The sequence below is a fragment of the Arachis hypogaea genome, chromosome 3 (genome assembly GCF_003086295.3).
Source record: "Arachis hypogaea cultivar Tifrunner chromosome 3, arahy.Tifrunner.gnm2.J5K5, whole genome shotgun sequence".
Lineage (NCBI taxonomy): Eukaryota > Viridiplantae > Streptophyta > Magnoliopsida > Fabales > Fabaceae > Arachis > Arachis hypogaea.
This window is the reverse complement of record NC_092038.1, coordinates 124,977,061-125,000,853: the sequence shown is the minus strand read 5'-3', so window position 1 is coordinate 125,000,853 and position 23,793 is coordinate 124,977,061. Positions and strand designations below refer to the sequence as shown.

The 23,793-nt window shown below is 37.9% G+C and overlaps 1 protein-coding gene across 2 annotated transcripts; it reads right to left on the bottom strand.

Moving 5' to 3' along the window:
• Positions 1–679: 679 nt before the first annotated feature.
• Positions 680–5,293, bottom strand: LOC112791287 (YTH domain-containing protein ECT4). 2 transcript variants are annotated; one of them, XM_025834059.2, is made up of 10 exons: positions 4,599–5,293; positions 4,083–4,159; positions 3,809–3,968; positions 3,608–3,681; positions 3,183–3,498; positions 2,896–3,095; positions 2,176–2,775; positions 1,887–2,099; positions 1,628–1,771; positions 680–1,510 (listed from the first exon to the last, which is right to left on the bottom strand). In XM_025834059.2, exons 1-10 carry the CDS (start codon positions 4,624–4,626, stop codon positions 1,274–1,276), a joined length of 2,049 nt encoding a protein of 682 aa, XP_025689844.1. In that variant the 5' UTR covers positions 4,627–5,293; the 3' UTR covers positions 680–1,273. The 2 variants fall into 2 exon arrangements, with proteins under 2 accessions (XP_025689844.1, XP_025689843.1); XM_025834058.2 differs by having other exon boundaries at positions 3,174–3,498; positions 4,599–5,287.
• Between the last annotated feature and the right edge of the window lie 18,500 nt (positions 5,294–23,793).

The window sequence follows — 23,793 nt, the reverse complement described above, 5'->3', positions numbered from 1 at the left end:
TATTACACCTATATTTAGCCAATATAAAAAAAATTAGCCAACAAAGCAATCAATCAAGATAAGTATTGTCCGTCTAGAAAATTTTACTGAATATCAATAAGATCAAATTTTATGATTATTTTAAAACAAAAAAATTTATTCAGTCAGATGTTAGTATATAACCTGATATTGATAGGGTACAAGAATCTAGTAATATATATATATATAAACCTAATTTTTTTTATTTTACCAAAAATGGAAAAACTCGATACCATTTGAGCTGTAACATATATAAACCTAATTGAAAATTACAAAAACCCACAGAATAATTAATAATATAATTCCAGTCATGTCCCACTAACTAGACAGACAGCACATTCCATTTTTCTCTCGTCAAACCTGAGAAAATTCTCCTGAATGTGGAACGGGTGAATTTTGGTATCCTGGTCAGTCCTTGCTTGATTTTCTTTCTTAGGTGCTTTCAAGTATGCACCCTCTAAATAATATAGCAAGGAAGATCTTTTTCCATAAAAGTAAATAGATGAAATAGCAAACGGTGTAAAAGGAAAGGTCGGAGTCCTACTTGAATTAGTAAATACTACATAGTGCAAACATATCATTTCCTCAGTATCAAATAATCAAATGCATGTATTTCGGATTTTTGGCCCAAAGAAAAACTAGAAAACTTAAAACACTATAGTTAAGTGCATCAAATGGTAAACTTTCATAACCATAAAAAGATTGTCCACAAGCATTCTTCCCCCAGGAAGAGCAAGTCAATCATTCAAAAGGAGAGACTTTCATCAGACTAAATTAGAATTGAAAACAAAATAAGAAAAAGAAAAAACAACTATATTTCAATATTTCCCACCTTGCTCCTAACTCTCTTGTAAGTAACAGAAGCAATCTGCTGCTCTGCAACAAAGTAGATCTAGATTTACAAGATAGGAAACAACCAACCAACCAAAGAAAAAGAGATAGAGAGAGAAGGGGAAAAGAAATTTAAAAAGAAAGAGGAAAACAAAACCCAAAAGATATAAACCACCTTAAGCAGAAACCTAAAACCCAAAAACCCTAGGAGTAAGGAAACCTGTTAGGAGCTAACCACTGTAGAGGCAAAACCCAGCGAAAAGGGGTTGCTGCTAGCATTCTATGAACTAACTCTGCCAGACCAATCACAATTTGGCATGACAGACCCATTAAAGGCGGAACAAGGTAGCAATGTCGTATTGCTAAACATCAACATAGGCCATTGAATTCAGGGTTGGACCGCCACCGTCAAATACAGTAGAGCTTAGCAACCATTAGCAACCCCATTGGCTACAATCTTGTTCTCAGCTACAACAGGCTTAGCACCCTTTGCTGCATCACCAGCTTTAACAACAGATCCATTCTCAGAAGGTTTGTGGCCATTGTTGTCCTTCTCCGCAACACTAGACTCCTTCAGTAATTCCGAGGGAACATCAGATTTTTGTGCTTTAACTTCTCCATTCACCTCAACCTTCTCCTCAGTAGGCTTCCCTTCCCACACCTGTAGTAGGTTCAAGGAAAAATAAGAATATGCAAAAAATAACAAGTTATATGCAGACATGTTCCAAAACCAACACATAGTAGAGTAGCAGACAAGAATGCTAGAAAGATGCCTTGCCTGCTTTGGGAATTGTTGTTTCGCTTTCTTCTCCAAAATCGTCTTCTGACGGGCCTCGTAGAAACCAAAATCATCCAGAATGCACGTCTTGCTTGCGTATTCCTTGAAAATTTTGATCAATTTCAGCCCGGGCTCCAACATTACCTGCATGAGGAATGATTAATCAAAAGGAGCAAGCAAGTAATATAAGCTCAAATCTAAGAGAGAAACATTATCAGAAGAAGCTCATCAGTAACAATATATAATGAACCACAATTACCTCTTGCGTATCCCTACTGTTGGTGACAGGTTTGTTCTCATTGTTATCCAAGGTTATGTGCCTTAACAAATTATTAGGAACATCCTTAACAATATGCCATTTGAGAGGGAAACAACCATTCCACTTGTCTTGCTGCCAATACTCTACACTCTTGTTAAAATCAACAGGACCAACCATCTCTGCAAGCCCAACGAATTGCCCACTGGTATTAACCTGCAAAAGAATTTAACATAAGATAGAAGTTGCAGAGCAAATAAAGAAATAATATTGACAAGACCAAGATGCTTACCGAGAAAAAAAGGAACACAGGGCAGCCTGGATGTTTCTGCTGGGCCTCTTGGTAAGCAGCATCAAGCTTCTTGTTGCCATTTTGTGTACTGGCCCAAACATTATACTTAATGCTCTTATGGATATCATCCTCACTGTAAGACTTGATGATGAAAAACTTGGCATCAGCATATTCCTCTGGAAAATCAGCTTTGTTGTATTGCTCACGGTCTGGAACACCACTGGTTTTATCTTTTTCCTCATCTGTGCTTAGATTTGTTGGCAGATTCTGCCCCTTGACTGCCAAAATTGTTGGAGTGAAACCCTTTTGGTTCTTGTTGCCCTTGGCCCTAGGGCCTCTGTTCAGTTCATTCAAACCATCCATGTTCTCGCTGCCATAACCAAAGTAACCACCACTTCGTCCTCTAGTTTTGTATTTACCATCAACAGCTAACCAGGACCGTCCATTGGTGCGAGAATCATACCCATGTGTTCCGTAGCCCATTCCCGATCTAACAGTGTTTCCATACTGACCATACAATTTGTTTGGATTTGGATACATCCTGTTAATGAAACCATGGGTGGCTCCAATGGCGGGCATTGGTCTTGGATGGTGCAAACCCTGAAAGGAGAATTCAAAACATGCGATAAGAATCAATAGAACAGTTAACCGGAATAACACCTCTGACTAATCAGGTAGACAAGCACCAATCCAAACACACTTGAAAGATATCATGCATACCATAAACTGTGAATTGGGGCGGAAAGTCTGGTTCCTCGAAGCATGATTATTTCCACCGGATACTGAGGAAGTCACTGTCGTGCTGCTAACAGGTCTTGCCTGCCCATCTGAAAATAGTGGGGCATCAAGCCAGGGAATAGGGGAACGAACTCCATCAAAGCCAAATCTTGGATCCTGATAACCTGAAGTAGGTACACGACCTGCCACAATGCCAAATTCACATGAAGGACTTGAACTAAACACAATATTTAAGTGTTATCCTTAGAAAGGAGCAGCACCTTTGTTACCTTTAGTGCTTCCACCATTAGCAGCACTGTTAGAATTTCCATTCGCTGCTTCCACAGGAACAGGAAGAGGTTTCTGATCGGCAGCTACAGAGGTGGGAACATCACCTTGAGCAGGGACGGTAGCAGTAGGTGTAAATGGTCCACTGGTTGGAGTCAATGGCTGAAAATAGGGAGGATACTGATAGTGTTGAGGTCCATACAATTGGCCATCATTTCCCATGGTTGGAACTGGGGAGCCTGCTGGTGAATAGGGACTGTATGGCGCATATCCATATCCATGATGATACAATAGAGAACCGTTGTCCCCATAAACACCCTAGCGGAAAACAAAAATAAAATTGATGTTAAAAACATAGTAATTTTATCAAGTATTTCCACATTAATATAGTCATCCCACTTACAGAAGAATGATAGGAGGAACTTACAGAAGTCATATCAACTCCTTCAGTATTCACATATCTGGAATAGTCATCCCACTCATTACCAGTCCCATCATAACCTACAAGAAAAACAGAGTCAATAAGAATTCTAATTATTCTGTTCTATTATCCATTTTACAGATTTCAATCAAAATTTCACAACACATCCAAAAGTCAACATTATGAAATAACTATAGACAAACCTACCGCCATAGTAGTAGGCAGTGGACGGGTAACCATTCGGAAGGTAACACAAGGTGGGATCCATGAAATCTTGTAACACGGGAGTTACAGACCGATCATATGAAGGGATCTGGCCGTTTGCAGCATTCCCCGAATCAACTGGTCCATATTGATTGCCAGTGGCCTATAGAAAAATGGTTAGAAAGTCAACTCAATTTACCGAGACAACACAAAACCTGCCACGCACATGTTTCAATAATCTTATGACATAGCTGTAAAAAAAAATCAAGTTTTTTACCTTCTTGGTAGGCTCTGGGATTTCCAAGGCCTTTGGCTGGGTATCTAACGATAACTTCTGCAGCAAATCAGTTGCTTCTGTGTAACAAGAAAGTGAAGGAACACAAGACACTCGCAAAATCAAAGTTTTAAGCGCGAATACCTAAGAGCCACAAGTTACAAGCACAATAGAAATCAAGAAAACCCCCAATACCGACAACCCTAAACAACCCAATTCAACCAGGATGTCAATTAGTAAGCCGTAGAAAGTCAATACTAAATAGCTAGCAGAAATTCCGCCCATGTATAATCAATAATATATACAAACCCACAAAAGTGCCAGAAAATCTTTACGAACACAGAACATATCTCAAAATCGACCACCAAGATTCAAAACCACAAGAACCCTAACACACCGCAGCAAAACAAAAACTCTCCGATCCCAATCCAGAGCATACGAAAATACAGATCAAGAACAGAAACAAGAAAGAACAAGAATTTCACAGCTGAGTCGAACCAAAAGCAGATAAAAGGATACGATCCGCGGGATTAGCAACGGTGGCCATGCTTCCAAAATAAAAAACCACTGAGATCTTCCCTCGGTTCTTCGGATGCAGAACAACAAAGATAGAAGAAGTAAGGCGCTCCCAAAATCCGAATCTGAACCCGAACGGCGCGAATCGAAATCGAGGGTTTTAGCCCCAAAATCGAAGAAAACCCTAAAGGGGAGAGAGAAAGAAAGAAAGAAAGAGAAAAAAAAGAAAGAAATAGAGAGAGGGAGAACAACGGGTCTCGCAGCCGCCAAGGGTTTGGGTTTTTGGGAAGAGAGGGTTTTGTTCATCCAAAAGCGGTGATTCAAATAGCACCACAACGCTCTCTATTGGCACTCTGAGCTTCGTCACCCGCAGGTCACAGTTGTGATCTCATCGGGGCTTTATAATTGGTGAATATGAACACGTGGTGGAAGGTCATTGGGCCTCTGTCTTGTTAAAAGTGGGGCGGGCTGGGGTTCTTATTGGTCTGTGGCGGGTGTTGGTGTAAGTCGGTGGGTGAGGTTAAGAAGTGTTGGTGATCTGAATCTTGGAGATGCACCCTTGGGCGAAAGATGGAAACCCTAATTGGAAAATGACACGGATGTCCTCGTCCAGCTGGACTTGTGGTAACCCCTTCCTTTGGTTTCTTCTTTTGGCACCTTATGTGAATCACTTCTAATATCATGTTTTCCTCTATTCCAAATTCACAAATATTCAACATATTTAGCCATTTAAATTTTTTTAATAAATTACTTATTTTATTTTATTCTTGGATATATGTGTAAAAGGCTAAAAGCATTGAATACTAAATTGGATTAATTTGTTATTTCGTTAGCCTTTTTCTCCTTTCTATCTTAATTCTTAAGTTTCTTAACAATTTGAAGAACTGTTTGAGCAAATATTTGAATAAGAATCATTGAACACTATTCATTTTAAATTATTTGATCTCTAAAAACGTCAACACCAACAATAATAGCCGTTTCGTAATATTTTATTAAATTTAAAAAACATATGTCAAATAAAATGTCCAACATACTATAAAAAGAAAATGATATAATTTTTTATTACTAATTAATAAATTGGAGAGACTATTAAAGTATTAGTTTAATAGTTTTGATAGTCAATTTGAATTAGTCCAATGATTAATTTATTATTTAGTATTAAGATTCAAATTATATTTTTATATTATATCTTTTATATGTCAACAATAAATTTTTAAGAATTTATTTGGGTGAATTTTTAAGAAAATATTTTTTTAAATTATCTTTTTTTAAATATCTTAAAAAAAAGTAAGAACTTATTTGAGTGAGTTTCTAAAAAAAATATCTTTTTTCACGTTATCTTTTTTCAAAAGATCTTATAAAAAAATAAAAATAATTTTATATTTAGATATCTCATATAAAATAATCTTTTTATTTATCAATTGTATTTGGGTATAGCCATATTAAACTACTTTTTGTTTATTTATTACATAAAAAATATTTTTTTAAAAAGATATCTTTTAAAAAAAGATATAAATTGTAACTTCTCAAAAAAAATATTTTTTTATTTTTCTAGTACTTTTATTTTTACTACTAAAAATTTACCAAACACACTAAATAATAAAAAAAGAATCTTTTTTTCATTGAAAAAAAAATTTATTCACTTAATGATACCCAAATAAGCACTAAATAGAGTTTTGAGTATATTATTAATTTGTCAATTTAAGAAATATTATGTGAAACCAAACTCAATAAAAAAACTTAATAATATAAATTATATTTTATTATTTATATTTTGAAAAAAAATAATTCATTCTCCTAATTTTTCTATAAAGAAAATTTTTAAATTTTTTTATATTTTTTAAAAATAATATATATTTAAAATTATTATTCTTTGAAATATTGAAAAAGTAATTAAAAAAATTAAAATTCTCAATCATTTATCCAATCTTCGTGGTTTATTATATCTTATTATATCTAACATAAAATTTTCGCGGTTTCGATATATTTTTAATTTGGATTTTAATTAGATTTACAGTTGCCATTGAATTTTATTCAATGTAAACACTAAACACTATGTGTATAGAAATAGAAAAATTAAATATTAAAAATAATTTTATTAATCACCTACATCAGGGAGTGTTTTTCGTTATCACTCCACTCAAAGATATTGATTGAATCTTTTGCCAATTGCCACTGACCAACTCTCAGGTCAATTTTCTTCATTGACCTTTCTTATCTTCAAACTTCTGTTATATATATATATATATATATTATATATATATATATACATATTGTTAGACAACTTCAGTTCAACTAAATTAAAGAAGAGGGAATAAAAAATCGTGAGTTTTATGATCAGTGTCGGATTAGGGGTCAAGCCCATCATCCAATAACAATGGACCATATGTGTATGTTTCGTTTAACCCTTTTAGTCCATTAACATAAGGCGGATTTCGATACTGTTTAGGAACATCATCTATTTCTCTAGATTTTTTATTTAAATAAATATATTAATTATTAAAATAAATAATTTTAAAAATTATTACCAAAATTCGTCTCCAAATCTTATATTATTTATAGTGTAAATGAAGTAATTTTGCACGTATTTATATTTCATTTACGCTGTAAATAAAATAAGACACATGTGTATATCTCGTTTACAGAATAAATGAAATACATTCAAAATTATCTGTTTACACTAGATAAGACTTGGGGACGACTATAAATATATATGTCGTTGACAGCAAGATTTTGGGTCCAGTTTAAACCTTTCGACCCCTTTCTATCTATATTATCGAGTAATACAATGATGACTCGCGCAAAAGGTAGTAATCGGAACATCAACCAGCTGAATAAGACTTGGCATTACGCGGGGGTAGAGGACTTTGAGGTTAGTTTTATTATCTTAACTTTTATGTAATCCCGTATAAATATATATGTATATATGTAGCCATGGTTAGAGTACTTGCCAATAACTAGAATACAAATTGTATCACTAGGAATAGGTCACTGATTGAAATTTGGAACTCTAGTTTATTTTTTCTGTATTAGGTTGTTACTATATAATTTTTAACTTAGTTAGTAACTAGCCAAGTTTAATAATTAGATTATTAAGTTAAGTTAGACTTTGTTGGTTACATTGTTAATGGCTTTATTGAATGTTTTAAATTCACGTAACGAAATGAGGAAATATGTATTAGTTAAGAAAGTAAACAGTCACTGACAATGTCGTATCTGTATAACTCCAGCTAGTACATATGTGTAAGATTCTGTTAGGATTATGTGTAGAATAGTGAAGACAATTTGTTATGTTGATGGACCTATCCAATTATTTATTTTTTAAAAATTGTAAAAATTGTCAGAGGCTTCGTCTTCTCCTTCCTCAGCGAGTGAATCATATCCTTCCTCCACCCGACGCTATCGTCCCGTATCTGCAAGACGTGGCGTACCACCTCGAGCTACGCTCACACGGAGACCCAATTGGGGGTGTTTTCGTGATTTCTACAGGTGGTACTGCATGGAGACGTAGGAGTTGGTGGAACGGCTACTCGGTGTCAGGCCTCTGGTGGTTCCACAGCAGGCAGCGTAGAAAAAGGATTCGTTCTCGCTGAAACTTGTATGGCTGCGGGATCGTGTCCGCTAGATGGCGCCGACGGACTACCCAAAGACCCTCCGACAGTATGCTAGGTGTTAAATCATGTTACTGATCAGATGCTATCTGATGACGGACAAATCGAACAACTTGGTCCATCTGCGTTGGTTGCCGCTGCTTCAGGACTTTGGGTAGTGCCGGGCATTGTCTTGGAGCTCGGCTGTGTTGGCTTGGACGTACCAGTCACTGTATTCGGCAGCACACCAAGGTGTCACGGACATCGCTGGCTGTACTCCGCTTTTGATGTCCATGATATACCAAGAATTTTTCAGTGGTGTCCACCAGAGTGAGGAATTTTCATGTATCTTATTGCTGTGAGGTAACAACTGTTTATATTTTTACTGTGTTATCAATTTATAACTTTTTTTCTATTTTTCTGCATAATGAACTGTTGTTATTCTATTGATTGGTGTCAAGTTGATAGGATTGCAGCAGCAGAACAGAGATCAGCATGAGAGGAGGGTTCTGCATTGGAGAGTGGTGATAGATCGGTTATGATTTAATGATGTTAGCACCACGGTTGACACCACCTCTTTTTTAATTTAGTCCTCTACTTAGATTTCGTTTTTTATGCAAACTATAAGTTAGTACGCACTCACTGAATTATTAGGTTTCGAACATTATTTACCTTTTGTGATATCAAAAGTTTATACATTTATAACTGTTTGTTCAGTTTGTTTGGACGTCGTACGACGACCCTGCTCTGCAGGCTCTGTGCCCCTCTTAGTTTGTCGAGGAGGAAGAGTGGGAGACATGCATGTCAGTTGTATCCCTCGTCTGCTTCAACATCATCCAGTTTCACCAGGTTGATCGAGTGAAGTGTCAGTTCAATGGCGAGCATCCGGTGCCTGGTGCTCCCGTGAACCTTGACATGTTCCGACTTTTGTCTTATTTATCCCTGTTTTTTCTAATTGTCGACTTAATTTATTACAATCATAACTTTTCTATAGGTCGAGTGTACAGAACCACCACCATCAACATCTCCAACATCGGCGAACAGCTCCATCACTTGTTGCCATGATTTTTCCGTGGATGTCAAACATGAGTCACACGTGCTCGTCCCCCAACGGTGCTAGCAACCTATATCCCACCCTTCCGACCTCCCTTATCCCTGTGCCACCAAAGTTGTTCAATAGCAAACTCTTCAACTTGGACAATGAACTTACACACCAAGTGTGCAAGAGTATCGGATTCTCACACTCAAATATCACCCCATTGTCGCCATTTCTCATACGACAATTGGGGTAAACACACACAACTATGTATAAGCTATTATTGGTCATTTTTGCCTTCTTTTTGTGAGAAAAACGGGAGGAAAAAAGATGTGAAATATATGTGGAGAATGTTAAGAGTTGCACATCCTTTTATAGATTTTTAAAATTTGTCTTATTGTATTTTGTTTACACTGTAAATGCAATTATTGACATGTATCTCGTTTACAGTGTAAATGAAATAACTTTGTACATATCCCGTTTACAGTGTAAATGAGATAAGGTACGTGACACGTATATATCTCGTTTAAAGTATAAACAAAATACGTGCAAAATTATCTCGTTTATACTGTAAAAATGATAAAATTTTGGAATGAATTTTGATAATAATTTTTAAAATTATTTATTTTAGTAATTAATATATTTATTTAATTTATTTAAATAAAAAATCCCTATTTCTCTTGTCGCAATTTTCTTCTTTTATTTTATTTTATTTTATTTTTTTGGGGACAAGATGCCAATTATCTTCTAAAACAGTATATAATACTGCCTCCTTTGGAGTTGCATCAAGACAAAAGGGACTATCACTAAACTAGTAAACTTTCACGGTGCCTACAACAATGTTACGTGACGTTTTAAGAAATCATAAGGTGTACTAGTTTGTTCCATTGGAAATTACGAACGAAAATGTTATTCATGACGTTATATGATTAAGTTATTTTAATAATTAAGTTAGCCTAATAACTTATTGATATAATAAAAATCAATTAAAAAATGAGACGCACAAAAGGAAAAAAATTTGCTTAAATTTAGTTTACAAAAATAACTTGTTTATTCATCATTTTTCAAAATATCATGTGTTAGTGTGTATATATTTCGTGTGATAGCATTAGATGTTATTAAATGCGATAAATAGAGCATTTTATATTTAAACTAGTAAAATGATCAAACCTTTAACGGTAATAAATTAATAATAAAATTTATTTATAGCGGTATAATAAAAAAATTATGAAACGCCAAATATATATTTTTATTTAATTAATAGCTGATTTTTTAAATATAGTTAACATGATTTGTTTATGTTATGTAATATAATCATAACAAATTTGGATTTATTCCATACTATGGTGCCAAATTTCTAGATCTCTCTCGTCTGCTTATGTATATGACATAATTACAAAATGTCCCTTCTTTTCCTCTTCCCCGCAAAAAAAAAAAGGAAATTATGACTCACATTTATTGGGTTAAATGTTGACAGCAATCAATAGCTACCCATTATACATGAATATCCAGTGATATAACTGATATTACACTATAGATAAGAATATTATATATTATATTAGTGAAAATAAGAAAGACACGTACACATTAGGAAATGTTGTACTGTACACAAAATAGTCCACATCATCATATCTCATCTTCACTGCTATAAGGCCCTTGTAAGAATCCAATTATCCTTGAAATGGTAACTTGGATCTTTTTTATCCATCGTATGCATCGGCAGAAAAATTGTTGCTTCTCAATTAGGAAATGTTGCACTAAATATAATCAACTATAAACTAGTATAATGATGTGTACGAGTTAATTAACAAATTTTGGTTGGCCATTTCTGATACCAAATTTTTCATATATATTTTGTTCAAACTTCGAATGTTTTGTTCACTTACATTCACCATTATCTCTTTTTGTTGTTTTATTTAAAGCTTTCAAATCCTAATTTGAGCAAGAAACACTGCTTGCCTTAATAAAGCTTTTGGTGTCATTCGAAAGTGTATACATATAAGCTAAGCCATTATCTTTTTTTAGAGACTTATGCTACGGGACTACCTAACTAACTAATAAATTTATTGTCTTCAAAGAAAATTTATCATTAAACTTATTCAATTTGGTTAAATAGCTTAATTAAGTTTTTTTTTAAAAAATAATTTAAACAGTAAATGACTATATTAAAAGTAGTTTATAAATAAGTTATTTTGTGTTTAGATTTTTAGTTCTAAAAGTACTTATTTTATAGAAATGTGATAAAAAGTAGTAGTATTATGAGAGAAGTTATTTTTTAACTTCTCTATAAGCTCCTAAATAGCTTCTTAGAAAGTTGCAATTTGATTTTAAAAATTGTACCAGACATTAATACTACTACTTTTTATAAGTCAAAAGTTCAAAAAAATTATTTTTGAAACTTCCCAAATGGGCCCTGACTAATGTATAAGCGGCTTTTGCTGCGACAATTATTTTTAAAAGATTATGGGATGTTTAAAATATCTTTAGTTGCTCAAACAAAGTTTAGAATAATAGCATAAGAATAAGGATATTGAGATACTGTAAAATATAATATTAAGTACAAGTTCTTAGTTAAGAGAGAGTTTCTTAGTATGAGGTACCTTCTCCGTAGAAAGATTGGGTTTTAAGTTGTAGTTTGTTCCATTTGGATTCTGAACTTTATATTTTCGTGAGATGGAGCAGTAGAAACGTAGCTTTTGAGTTTGACTCCACCCTCTATTATTAGGATCAGCTATCCAGTAGACGACCAATTTTTCTTTTCTTCTCCTAGCAATATGCTTAAATAGTGGCCTCATGAGAGGATACAAGTACCAAGCTAGGAGAAGATACCAGAACCAAGTTTTCACTTAGCTTTGATACCAACTTTTATTAGGATCTTATAAATAATGTAAATATGTAGTTCTATTAGATATAAATTAAAAAGGAGTAATATCAACAACAAAATAACATTTAATAAACTAATACTGAATAATAATACTCACAATATGATCGAATAATATGAACTTGTATTGTAATTCAGAAACTTGAACGAAATACAAGGATGTTTATTCAAGATACAAAGATTGCAACGAAAGTTTAAATGTGTTTCAGAGTATGAGAGATAGATTGTACAATACTTCATTGGTACGGGTAGAAAGAAGGATCAAGGACTCGCCGGTCTTGGTGGTGACGGGATCGGACTTCTAGAGCGGCAGAGGGTGATACCTGCAAAGACATTCCAACGACTAAGTTAAAATGGATCTAAAGAGTACAGGTGAGGATTAGGATTATGTAACGTACCTGAGAGAGCTCTTGATTTTCTTTATATAATTTATGTCATTATCTTATTTTATCTTATTGGCTAAGATAAAAAAATTATTTGAATTTGAATATTAGTTAAGAATTTTGGATCTCCAGACTCGTTTTTTGGGCCGTGTGGCGAGAACCTAGACTCGGGAAGCCAGGTTACTACTTGGCCGTTTAGGAGATCCAGAAACTAGGGCCAAAATCAAGGGCGGAGCTAGGCTAACTATTTAGGGGGGCGGTGTTTAATAATTTACTAAAAATATTTTATATTACTATTTCTATTGATAAAATAATATATATATATATATATATATATATATATATATATATATATATATATATATATATAATCTCAATCAAAGTAAGACAATAATATATAAAAATTACCACTTACAGTTTTGTATCATAAAAGGCTATTCGACATTTTTTTCTATTTTCAAAATCATCAATAATTGAATTTGTGTCGAAAATAGCTGCTAGTTCTTTTTCTATATAGATGACCAAATTGTCTGCAAGAAATTCATCAGCCATCTTACTTCGGAGTCTTGTCTTAATAATTTTCATTGCTGAAAAAGCTCTTTCTGTTGTTGCTGTAGACACTGGTAGAGTCAAAACAAGACATATTAATCTATCAACCATGTGAGAAGTTCTTGATTTTTTCGTTTCTTGCAACTTGTTGCACAATTCAGAAAGTGTACCAATGCCGTTCAAATGATTTGGTATATCATGCTGATAATGTTGCAACTAAGATTTCAAAATATTTAGCTCATTAAAAAGAAACTCAAGGGGATAAAAATTCTCTGCTAACTTGCTAATTTCTTCAATATTAAATGATTTGAAATTGTCCTTAGGATTCAAAGCACAACTCAGAGTCAAAAACTCTATTGTTTGCTCATTAAATCTACTATTCAACTCTTGTATTTGAGAGTCAATTATTGCCAAGAATATATCTATTCGATAATGATGCTCAACTGTCACACTTGGTTGACGAGATCGACCTCTTCCAAAAACATATTGTGCACTCATATTAGGGACTTCAATTTCATGCTTTTCACAAAAATCTTTAACATTTGCTAGAAAATTTCACCATCCACCATCTCTTAATTATTGAAGAAGTAACTTTGATGTAGAAACAATATGCATTGCATTAAGAATATCTTGAGATTGTTGTTGCAGTGCTTGGCAAAGAACATTAGTGATTCCCATAATCTCTTTCATCAAGTTCAAAGTGAAAACAAATTCAAATGACAATAATATTTTACTAACACCATAAGCCTCACCTCTTTGTGCATAAGTTGTCCCGTCTTCAATGATATTATTGAGAACAATGTTGGTAGCAGTAAACATTTTTACCAAACTGTAAATAGAATTAAAGTGAGAGCTCCATCGAGTATCCCCAGCTCTTTGTAAAGTGCTTATTTGATTCGCACATTTGCCTGTTTCTAATTCATTTTGAGCAACTAAGTTTACATTTTCAATTGTTTGAACTTCTTGTAATTGATCATGTCTTTTTGAAGAAGCACTAACAATAGTGACAATAGAGTTTAATTGAGTAAAAAATTCATGAATTTGAAGTACCTCTCTTGAAGCTGTCACCAATGCTAATTGTAACCTATGAGCAAAACAATGTACATAGTATGTGTTCATGCCCTAGGTCGAGCTGTACGACCCAGGCTGATTGACGACAAATCAACCGACCTGTTTAGATCAGGTTTACCCGACCTCTTCATAAAAGAGGTCGGCCAAAATGCTACAGAGGCCCAAGAAGGCCCAAATAGAGGAACATGACCCAAATCTAAAGGCAGCCCAAAGCCTAGAAAGATGAAGGCGGTTCCCTTAAAGATAAGATGACTTCACTCAAAGATAAGATAAGATAACTATCTTATCCCAAGAGAAGATCATTTCACACCATTATAAATACACTGGAGCACCCAGATATAAGTCATACTCTGATTCTACAAAAAACCTGCTTAATACCCTTGCTAACTTAAGCATCGGAGTCCCTTGCAGGTACCACCACCCTCCGGTGACAAAGGATCGGCACCACCACCAAGTCCAACAAGTCGGACACAACAGCTCCGACCAATACAGAAGATCTCATCTGAGATCGACCTACAGTTTCAGGTAACCCTCAGAATATTGGCGCCGTTACCGGGGAAACTGGAAGTCATCCCATCATCATGGCAGACAACCTTGACAACGACCACGACTCTGATCTAGAGGACAGGACGCCGCACAAGAATGCAGATGCCACACCAAAGGATACTCCTCAACAAAACAAGGATAAGAGTCCACCAAATGCAGAAATCCTAGAGGCACTTCATGCTCAACAAGAACGTCTCAAACAACTCGAAAAAGAGGCCAAGTATCAACGAGAAGCCGAGAAGGACCTCAGAAGGGAAAATAGGAGACGCAAAGAGCTGAAAGACAAACTATTACAGCTTGAAGCAGATCTAAAAAAGACTACTCGATCCAATCACGAGGATAATCCCCACAAGGATCAAGACCCATTCACTAAAGAAATTATGAAAGTCAAAGTCCCAAAAGACTTCAAAGCCCTAGACATGACCCGTACGACGGCACATCAGATCCAAGGCATCATCTCAGTAATTTTAGAAGCAGAATGTATCTCACCGATGCCTCGGATGCAATCCGGTGCAAAGCCTTCCCAACTACCTTAACTAAAACGGCAATTAAGTGGTTCGACAGCCTACCCCCGAGGTCCATCTCAAGCTTTGACGACTTAGCAGAAAAGTTCCTTGCTAAATTCTCTATCCAGAAGGACAAAGCCAAGCACGCCCCAAGCTTATTAGGGATCAAGCAAGGAGATCGAGAAAGTCTTCATAGCTACATGGAAAGATTCAATAAAGCATGTCTGGACATACAAAGTTTGCCAATCGAAGCAGCCATCATGGGTCTCATCAATGGCATGCGAGAGGGACCTTTCAGTCATTCCATATCAAAGAAATATCCTACATCCCTGAATGAAGTACAAGAACGAGCAGAAAAGTACATCAACATGGAGGAAAACTCTCGACTAGGAGAGACCTCAAAATCCGGATCTTTTTACTCCTCCCGAGATAAGGATAAAGAGTCCAAGAAAAAAGAAGATCAGCATGGAGAGAAGATCAAGAAATACCATAACTACACCCCTCTCCAGGTGTCTCTCGTAGAAGTATACCGAGAAGTATGCCACACTGAAAAATCCCACTACCTTGCCCACTTAAAAGCAAAAAGGGAGGAGGAAATCAGACAGAATACTGCGAATACCATCGAATCTATGGACATCCCACCAACGAGTGCTTCGACTTGAAGAATGTCATAGAGAAATTGGTAAGAGAAGGGAGAGTAGATCGGTACCTAGCCAGCAAGACAGATGAGCCCAGAAAAAGAAGAAGAGATGAAGAGGGCGGGTGAACATAACGACCACCTCGTACCCCAGAGAGACATGTTCACATGATACATGGAGGATTTGCGGGAGGAGGAATCTCCAAATCATCTCGCAAAAGATATCTCAAAGAAGTATATCACGTCGAGGGAGGAGAAGGAGCACCCGACCTCTCTACTATTACTTTCACTAAAGAGGACGCAGCTGGCGTCATCTCAGGACATGACGATCCCATGGTCATCACTATTATATTGGCCAACGCTAACCTCCACCGCACACTGGTGGACCAAGGAAGCTCAGCTGACATCTTATTCAAAACCGCCTTCGACAAACTCGGCATGGAAGAAAAAGAGCTCCGAGCATATCCAAACAGCTTATTCGGATTAGGAGACACTCCAATCCAACCACTTGGATACATCTCGCTACACACAACCTTTGGAAAGGGAAATCGGTCAAAGACACTCAACATAGACTACATTGTGGTTGATGTGAGCTCAGCCTACAATGCCTTACTAGGTCAGACAACGGTAAATCGGCTCGGGGCAGTAGTCTCAACTCCACATCTATGCATGAAGTTCCCAATTACAGAAGGGATCGCTACGATAAAAGGAGACCAGAAAATAGCGCGTCACTGTTACAATGAAATTCTGAACCTTCGAGGCAAAGGAGAAGAAATCCACACCATCGAACTTGGGAGAATTCGAGGTTGGAAAGAACTCCATCCACAGCCTGAAGGCGAGACCGAAAAAGTCTAGATCGAAGATGTCCCAGATAAAACCACCAATATCGGCACAATCCTAAAGGGAGAAGTAAAAAAAGTCCCTCATACAGTTCTTAAAAGATAATAACGACCTCTTCACATGGAAGGCCACAGACATGCCAGGCATAGACCCCAAGCTAATGTGCCACAAGCTGGTAGTATATCCAGGATCTCGGCCAGTACAGCAGAGGTATAGAAAGCTCGGACCAGAAAGATCCCAAGCTGTGGAAGAATAGGTACAAGCTCTACTAGAGGCAGGATTCATTAGGGAAGTCAAGTACCCACTATGGTTAGCCAATGTTGTCTTGGTCAAAAAGTTAAATGGGAAGTGGCGGATGTGCACTAATTACACCGACCTCAACAAAGCTCGCCCAAAAGATCCTTATCCACTCCCAAACATCGACACTCTAGTAGACGCCTCCTCCGGATACAAGTACCTCTCATTTATGGACGCCTATTTAGGATACAATCAAATCCTGATGTACCCACCTGATCAAGAAAAAATCTCATTCTTAACACCCAAAGCGAACTATTGCTATGTTGTCATGCCATTCGGACTCAAAAACGCAGGAGCTACCTACCAAAGGTTAATGAATAAAGTCTTCGCAGATCACATTGGAAAACTAATGGAGGTATACGTGGACGATATGTTAGTAAAGACACAACGCGAGGAATCATTACTGTCTGACATCGTCCAAGTATTCAATACCATAAGAAAGCATGGCATGCGACTTAACCCTGCGAAATGCACCTTCGCAGTAGAAGCTGGCAAATTCTTAGGATTCATTCTCACACAAAGAGGAATCGAAGCAAACCCGGACAAATGTCAGGCCATACTCAACATGAAAAGCCCTACATATGTCAAAGAAGTGCAACAACTCAACGGGCGACTGGTAGCCTTGTCCAAATTTCTAGTTGGATCAGCCATAAGATCTCTCACCTTCTACGCTACACTAAGGAAGGAAAGAAGTTTGAATGGAGGTCAGAGTGCGAGCTAGCTTTCCAGGATTTCAAAAGATTCCTGGGACAACCACCCGTTCTTACTCGACCTCGGGAAGGAGAAGCACTCATATTATACCTAGCAGTAGGAAGCCGGGCAGTAGCCTCCGCACTATTTCGAGAGGATGAAAGTGGACAGCAACATATATACTTCATCAGCAAAGCGCTACAAGGGTCCGAACTGAACTATCAAAAGATAGAGAAGTTTGCCTATGCTCTCATATTAACCTCTTGACGACTTCGTCCATACTTCCAGGCTCACACCATCAAAAGGCGTCCATAAAAGGCAGTCGAGTTGATTGTATCAGGATACAATCAAATCCTTATCCAACAGCCCATAAAAGGCATTATGCAGAAAATAAATTTAGCAGGGAGAATCCTACAATAGGCAGTCGAGTTGTCCGAATTCGACCTCCAATATGAAGCTCAGACAGCGATCAAATCACAGTCTCTGACCAACTTCATTGCAGAGTACACTGACACCCCCGACAATCCCTATAAAGTGGAATCTTTACGTGGACGGCTCTTCCAATAAAGCCGGGAGCGGAATAGGCACGATAATAGAAAGTAATAAGGGAACCCAAATCAAACTCTCACTAAAGTTCGAGTTCCCTGCTTCCAATAATCTGGCTGAGTATGAGGCACTATTGGCTGGTTTGAAGCTGGCTAAAGAAGTCGGAGCCCAGAAACTTGTCATCTTTAGCGACTCACAGGTTGTCACCTCGCAAATAGCAGGGACCTACCAAGCCAAAGATCCGGCTATGAAAAAGTATTTGGACAAAACCAGGGAACAACTCGGGTAATTCCAGGAATATGAGATCCAACATATACCTCGGGAACAGAATGCTCGAGTTGACGCACTCTCAAAATTAGCCAGCACCAAACCAGGGGGCAATAATAGGAGCCTCATCCAGGAAGTACTACAGAACCCGTCCATCTCAGAAGAAGAAAAAATATTAGCCATATCAGGCCAAGATCAAGGATGGATGACTCCCACAATTAACTACCTCAAATCAGAGATACTCCCTACAGATAAATAGGAGGCAAAGAGGTTAAAACGGGAGGCACAGTATTACACCATCATAAACAACATTCTATACAAGAGAGTAATTTCGACACCTCTACTAAAATGTGTACCGACCTCTAACACAAAAGAGGTATTGGAAGAGATACACAGTGGCGCCTGTGGGAACCGTCTCGGAGCACGAGCCCTTGCTAAAAAAGTACTCCGAGCCAGATTCCTTTGGCCGAATTTGCAAAAAGAAGCCACCGAGTACGTTAAGACGTGTCCACCATGTCAGAAACATGCTAACTTCCATGTCGCCCCACCAGAGGAGCTCATCAGCGTGACATCACCTTGGCCATTTGCAAAGTGGGGACTCGATCTTCTCGGGCCCTTCCCCTAAGGGCCAGGACAGGTTAAGTTCCTCATTGTAGGGGTAGATTATTTCACAAAATGGATAGAGGTAGAGCCCTTAGCCAATGCCACATCTCAAAGAAGTCGAAAATTCCTATATTGGAACATTATCACGAGATTTGGGGTTTCTTACTCCATCACCACAGACAATGGCACTCAGTTCACAGACGCAGGCTTTAGAAAATTGGTAGCCGACTTGAAGATAAAGCACCAATTCACATTCGTGGAACACCCGCAGGCTAATGGACAAGCAGAAGCTACCAATAAAGTCATACTAGCCGGGTTAAAACGGAGGCTGCAGGACGCAAAGGAAGCCTGGGCCGAAGAGCTCCCACAAGTCCTATGGGCATATCGGACAACTCCACATTCCACCACAAAGGAATCACCCTTCCGATTGGCTTATGGAATGGAGGCAATGATACCGGTAGAATTTGAAGAAGGATCTCCCAGAACGATCCTCTACAGCGAAGAAGCTAACTCCCAACTCCAAAGGGAAGAGCTCGACCTACTCTCAGAAGTCCGAGAAAGGGCTCGGATCAGAGAGGAAGCCCTAAAAGGCCGCATGGCCTTAAGATACAATCAAAAGGTAGTACAGCAAAGCTTCGCCAACAACGACCTCATCCTAATTCAAAATGATATCGGAACAAGTCGACCCGGAGAGGAAAAGGTTACTACAAAGTGTCCGAACTCGAGGGCCGAGAGCTACCGAGATCATGGCATGCCTGCAACCTAAGAAGGTATTATAGTTAAAAGGTAATAAAAGATCTTAGGACAAAGGTGCATTCTTTTTCCTAAAAAAGGTTTTTTAATGAGGCACCAAGCCAAGATCTACAAAATTACCTAGGGTAAGCACCCACATGTATATATTTCACATATTTTCTATTTTGAATAAAGTTTTTCAGATTTCCTACAAAATCTCTATCAAGATGCATTATTCTGAAAACGCAAAATTCATCGCCCGATTATAAAGCTACAGATCGGCAAAAGTGAAAACCAAATTCACTGCCCGACGAGATTGACAAATAATGAAAACCGAATTCATCAAAGATCAACCAAGCAAGGACCAAACTCTACAAAATCGGCAAAGATGAAAAGCGATAAAAACAGAACAATGCAAGAATTTATAAAAAGCAATCCATGAATAAAGGCCTGACGAGGTCTGAAACAAAAATGGATTGCTAAGAAATAACTTGGAATGGACCGACGCAAAAAAGTCGGACCAGATCAAAGTGACAAAAAGTTATAAAATGTAATCCCTAAAAAGAGGCCTGATCAGCCCTAAAAAGCGGATTACTAAAAATAACTTACAAAGGGACCGACATGAAAAAGTCAGACTAAAGCTACAAAAAGTTATAAAAAGTAATCCGTAAAAAGAGACCTGACAAAGTCCAAATAAAACGGATTACTAGAAATAACTTCGAAGGGATTGATACGACGAAGTCGGCCCAGAAAGCTACAAAAGTTATACAAAGTAAATCCATAAAAAAGAGATCGGACAAGGTCCAAATAAAATGGATTACTCAAAATAACTTGGGGTAGACCGACATGAAGAAGTCAGCCCGAGGTGACCAAAAGCGACAGAGTTATAAAAAGTAAACCCAAGGGATTACTAGAAATAACTCAAGAAAAGATCAAGTAAGAGAATCAACCAACAGAATGCGCACGTCAAAAAGGAGACAACTCGACCCGAAAGACCACGACCTCGCCAAAATCAATTTACAAAGTATTCTATCAAAGAATACTTAAACAAACAACTAGCCTTAAAAAGGACACTTCAACTAAGGCAGGAAATAAACAAAGCACAAAGGCAATCAAAAGAGGTCGGACAATAAACACTCTGAATATTCCCGGAAAGTGCTAAAGAAAGCTACAGGCAAGCATATTACAAAGAGACAAGGCAGTTACCATAAAACAAGACTCAAGAGGCCGCTTGAAGCCGACCCCAAGAGCAAGAGAAACTATTGTTGTTTTCAAAACAAAGTTGCTAAAATAAGCAACTGGAGTATCCAAAGGCAAAAGATCACAAACTTACAAAAATAACGAGTTCAAAAGCCCATAAAGACCGGGCCATACACAAATACATCAAAGAAATTATAGAGGATCCAAAGACTTTCCAGTAGCAGCATCTCGGGGAGAAGGAGGGCGAGTCTGAAGGGGAACTGCGTCCACTGTCCCGTCATCCCGGTTCAAAATCTGGACGTCTGGATCATATTCTGGCTGACTGGCTTCAACTACCGGAGTTGGGGAAGGCGGGACAATAGAGGCTTTGGCAGAAGTAACTGGAGGAGGGACGACATCATCATCATCATCAGGGTCATCAGGAACAATCTTACCATCTTTTACAATATTGTCCAAACTAAAAAGGGTAAGGTCAAGCTCGAGCGCAAGAACTCGGACCTGATCCTTCAGATTCTCATAAGCAGCATTCACACTACGTACAAGATGACCCTGGAGCTCGGCATAGTCAGCTCAGACAGAGTCCAAACTCTTCCAAAACTCTACCATCTCTCTATAGGTCCGGACATAGCTATACTTGTGCTTCTGGGCCATCTCCTTAGATAGATTGTAACAGCCCAGACCACCCACTAGCACGATATTATCCGCTTTGGGACATAAGACCTCATGGTTTTGCCTTTGATGATAGGGATGATGGCCAAAGCCCCCCACACGCACTTGTCAAAACGCGTCATGCTAAGGAGAGGTATCCACACCCTTATAAGGCATTCTTCGTTCCCCTCCTCAACCGATGTGGGACCTTACAATCCACCCCTCTAAGGGAGCCCAGCGCCCTCGCTGGCACATCGATCCGGGTTCTGGCTCTGATACCATAATGTAACACCATACCATACAGAGTCTTATGCTTAAATCATAATTCAGAGATGGCAATGTATTACGACCTCTAAAATAAAAATTTAGTACGATTAGTATTGTGAAGAATAATTATAACTAGGAGCCTTTTTAGAAAAAGGGGTAAAACAAAATTCGTAACTCGAAAGCACAACACTCCGATCGATAACGTAACGAACAAGGATAAACTAATGCGAGATCATATATATACAAAAGAGGGTCAAGAACAGGAATATCAAAACTCAAAATCCGGTTGCAAAGATAACCGGTCCGAGCATAGCAATATATACATGTAAGTAAAATAGGAAACCCCAAGGAAACCCAAAGGGACACAAATACAGGAAACCTATTCTCCAAAATCTCCTATAAGAGGAGTCATCACAGTTTGTATTATTCAATGGAGATAAAAGTATCTAAGAGAAATCATAAAATCAAAACAGAGTCCCGAGAACAAAGGATCTTCGCTAATCCAGAAGTCTCCAGCATGCCTCAGCGAGAAACCTCACGTCTTGCATCTGAAAACCACAAAATCCGTATGGGTGAGAACTAGAGGTTCCCAGCATGGTAACAGCTTCCACATATATAATATATAATAATAGAGGAAAGACGAAGGCAATCCTAGAACTTCCTCCAGATAAAAATCAAAGCTTAGAAACAAGCTAAACCATAAAAGGGCATCTGACTAAAGATTCTTCAGTCTAACTAATACTTTCCTTTCCAATTCCTTCAGACCACCCAACCACCAGTAGGAGTATAATGTAGCAAACACAGTTATTTCAAACAAGAGATATACAAATAGGAACAAATAAGGCATTTAGGCAATTAGCAAGTAATATGCAGTCAATTAGGCAATCTCAAACAATTCACATAGTATGCATATGATGAATGCCTGTCTCTAATGGCTGATGATATTATCTGTCGGTTATAGAGCCAACCTGACAAGTCCTGGTAGCTAACCATTGGACTATCCCTCTGTCGCGCATCCCCAACTCGAGTTATACTCATCATAAACTTGATCATAATCATGATCCATTTCCATCACCCTCACTGGTGAATATTTACAAGGGCGAGCTCATCCAGGACTTTCACAGTGCTCGGCCACACTTACGACATAGGGTCAAAAGAGCTTCGAGTCTCAACCTGGAGTACGTGATGGCTAGCCACTGCTTTCTCCCAAGGAAACTCTCATCTCCAATAGTGGAAGTGCAATATTCACAATTCATTCAACATCATATATGCATTTATTCTTAGCCATAATCATGGCTCCGCCGTAACACGGCAATAATCTAGCCATCCGGCTCACGGTTAAATCCATAACCAGCTAATTCATTAACAATTACGGCCCTTCGGCCCATGGCATAACAAGCACTTCCACCGCCATCCTCCGCATCTCACATAATCATCTTTGATCCTCATTGATCATTCATTTTACCCTTGCTTCACTTGCAAGTTACCACATCCCCTAGCTCCTTTCCTCATTGCTAGGCTTATCATAATGATTTAAGACACAAGTGGTGAGATTGGAGGCTTAGAAGTGTGAAATTTGGCTTTTAAAACTCAAAAATCAACTTTGGGATGAAAACAGGGCCACGCGTACGCGTACTCCACGTGCACGCGTGGATGGCCACAAAGCTCATCAGCGCGCAAGTGTCATACACGCGGACGCGTGGATTGAAAAATAACCAACGACGCGTATGCGTCAGCCACGCGCACGCGTGGGTGCATTTGTGCCCCAGACACAAAACTGACACAACTTTGGCACAACTCTCGGGAAAAAGGCTGCACAATTCGCGTGGATGGTGCCTTCTTGAAGAACGACGCGCACGCGCCAAGTGCGCCTACGCATGGGGAGTCATTCTGCTAAAAATTTTCTAAG

Excerpts from the sequence above, each read along its gene's own strand:
- LOC112791287 (XM_025834058.2), bottom strand. The coding sequence starts at position 4,626 with ATGGCCACCGTTGCTAATCCCGCGGATC. Across the intron at positions 2,776-2,895 it reads GCCCCAATTCACAGTTTATG|GGTTTGCACCATCCAAGACC; the intron begins GTATGCATGATA and ends TTCTCCTTTCAG. Across the intron at positions 1,511-1,627 it reads AACAACAATTCCCAAAGCAG|GTGTGGGAAGGGAAGCCTAC; the intron begins GCAAGGCATCTT and ends AACCTACTACAG.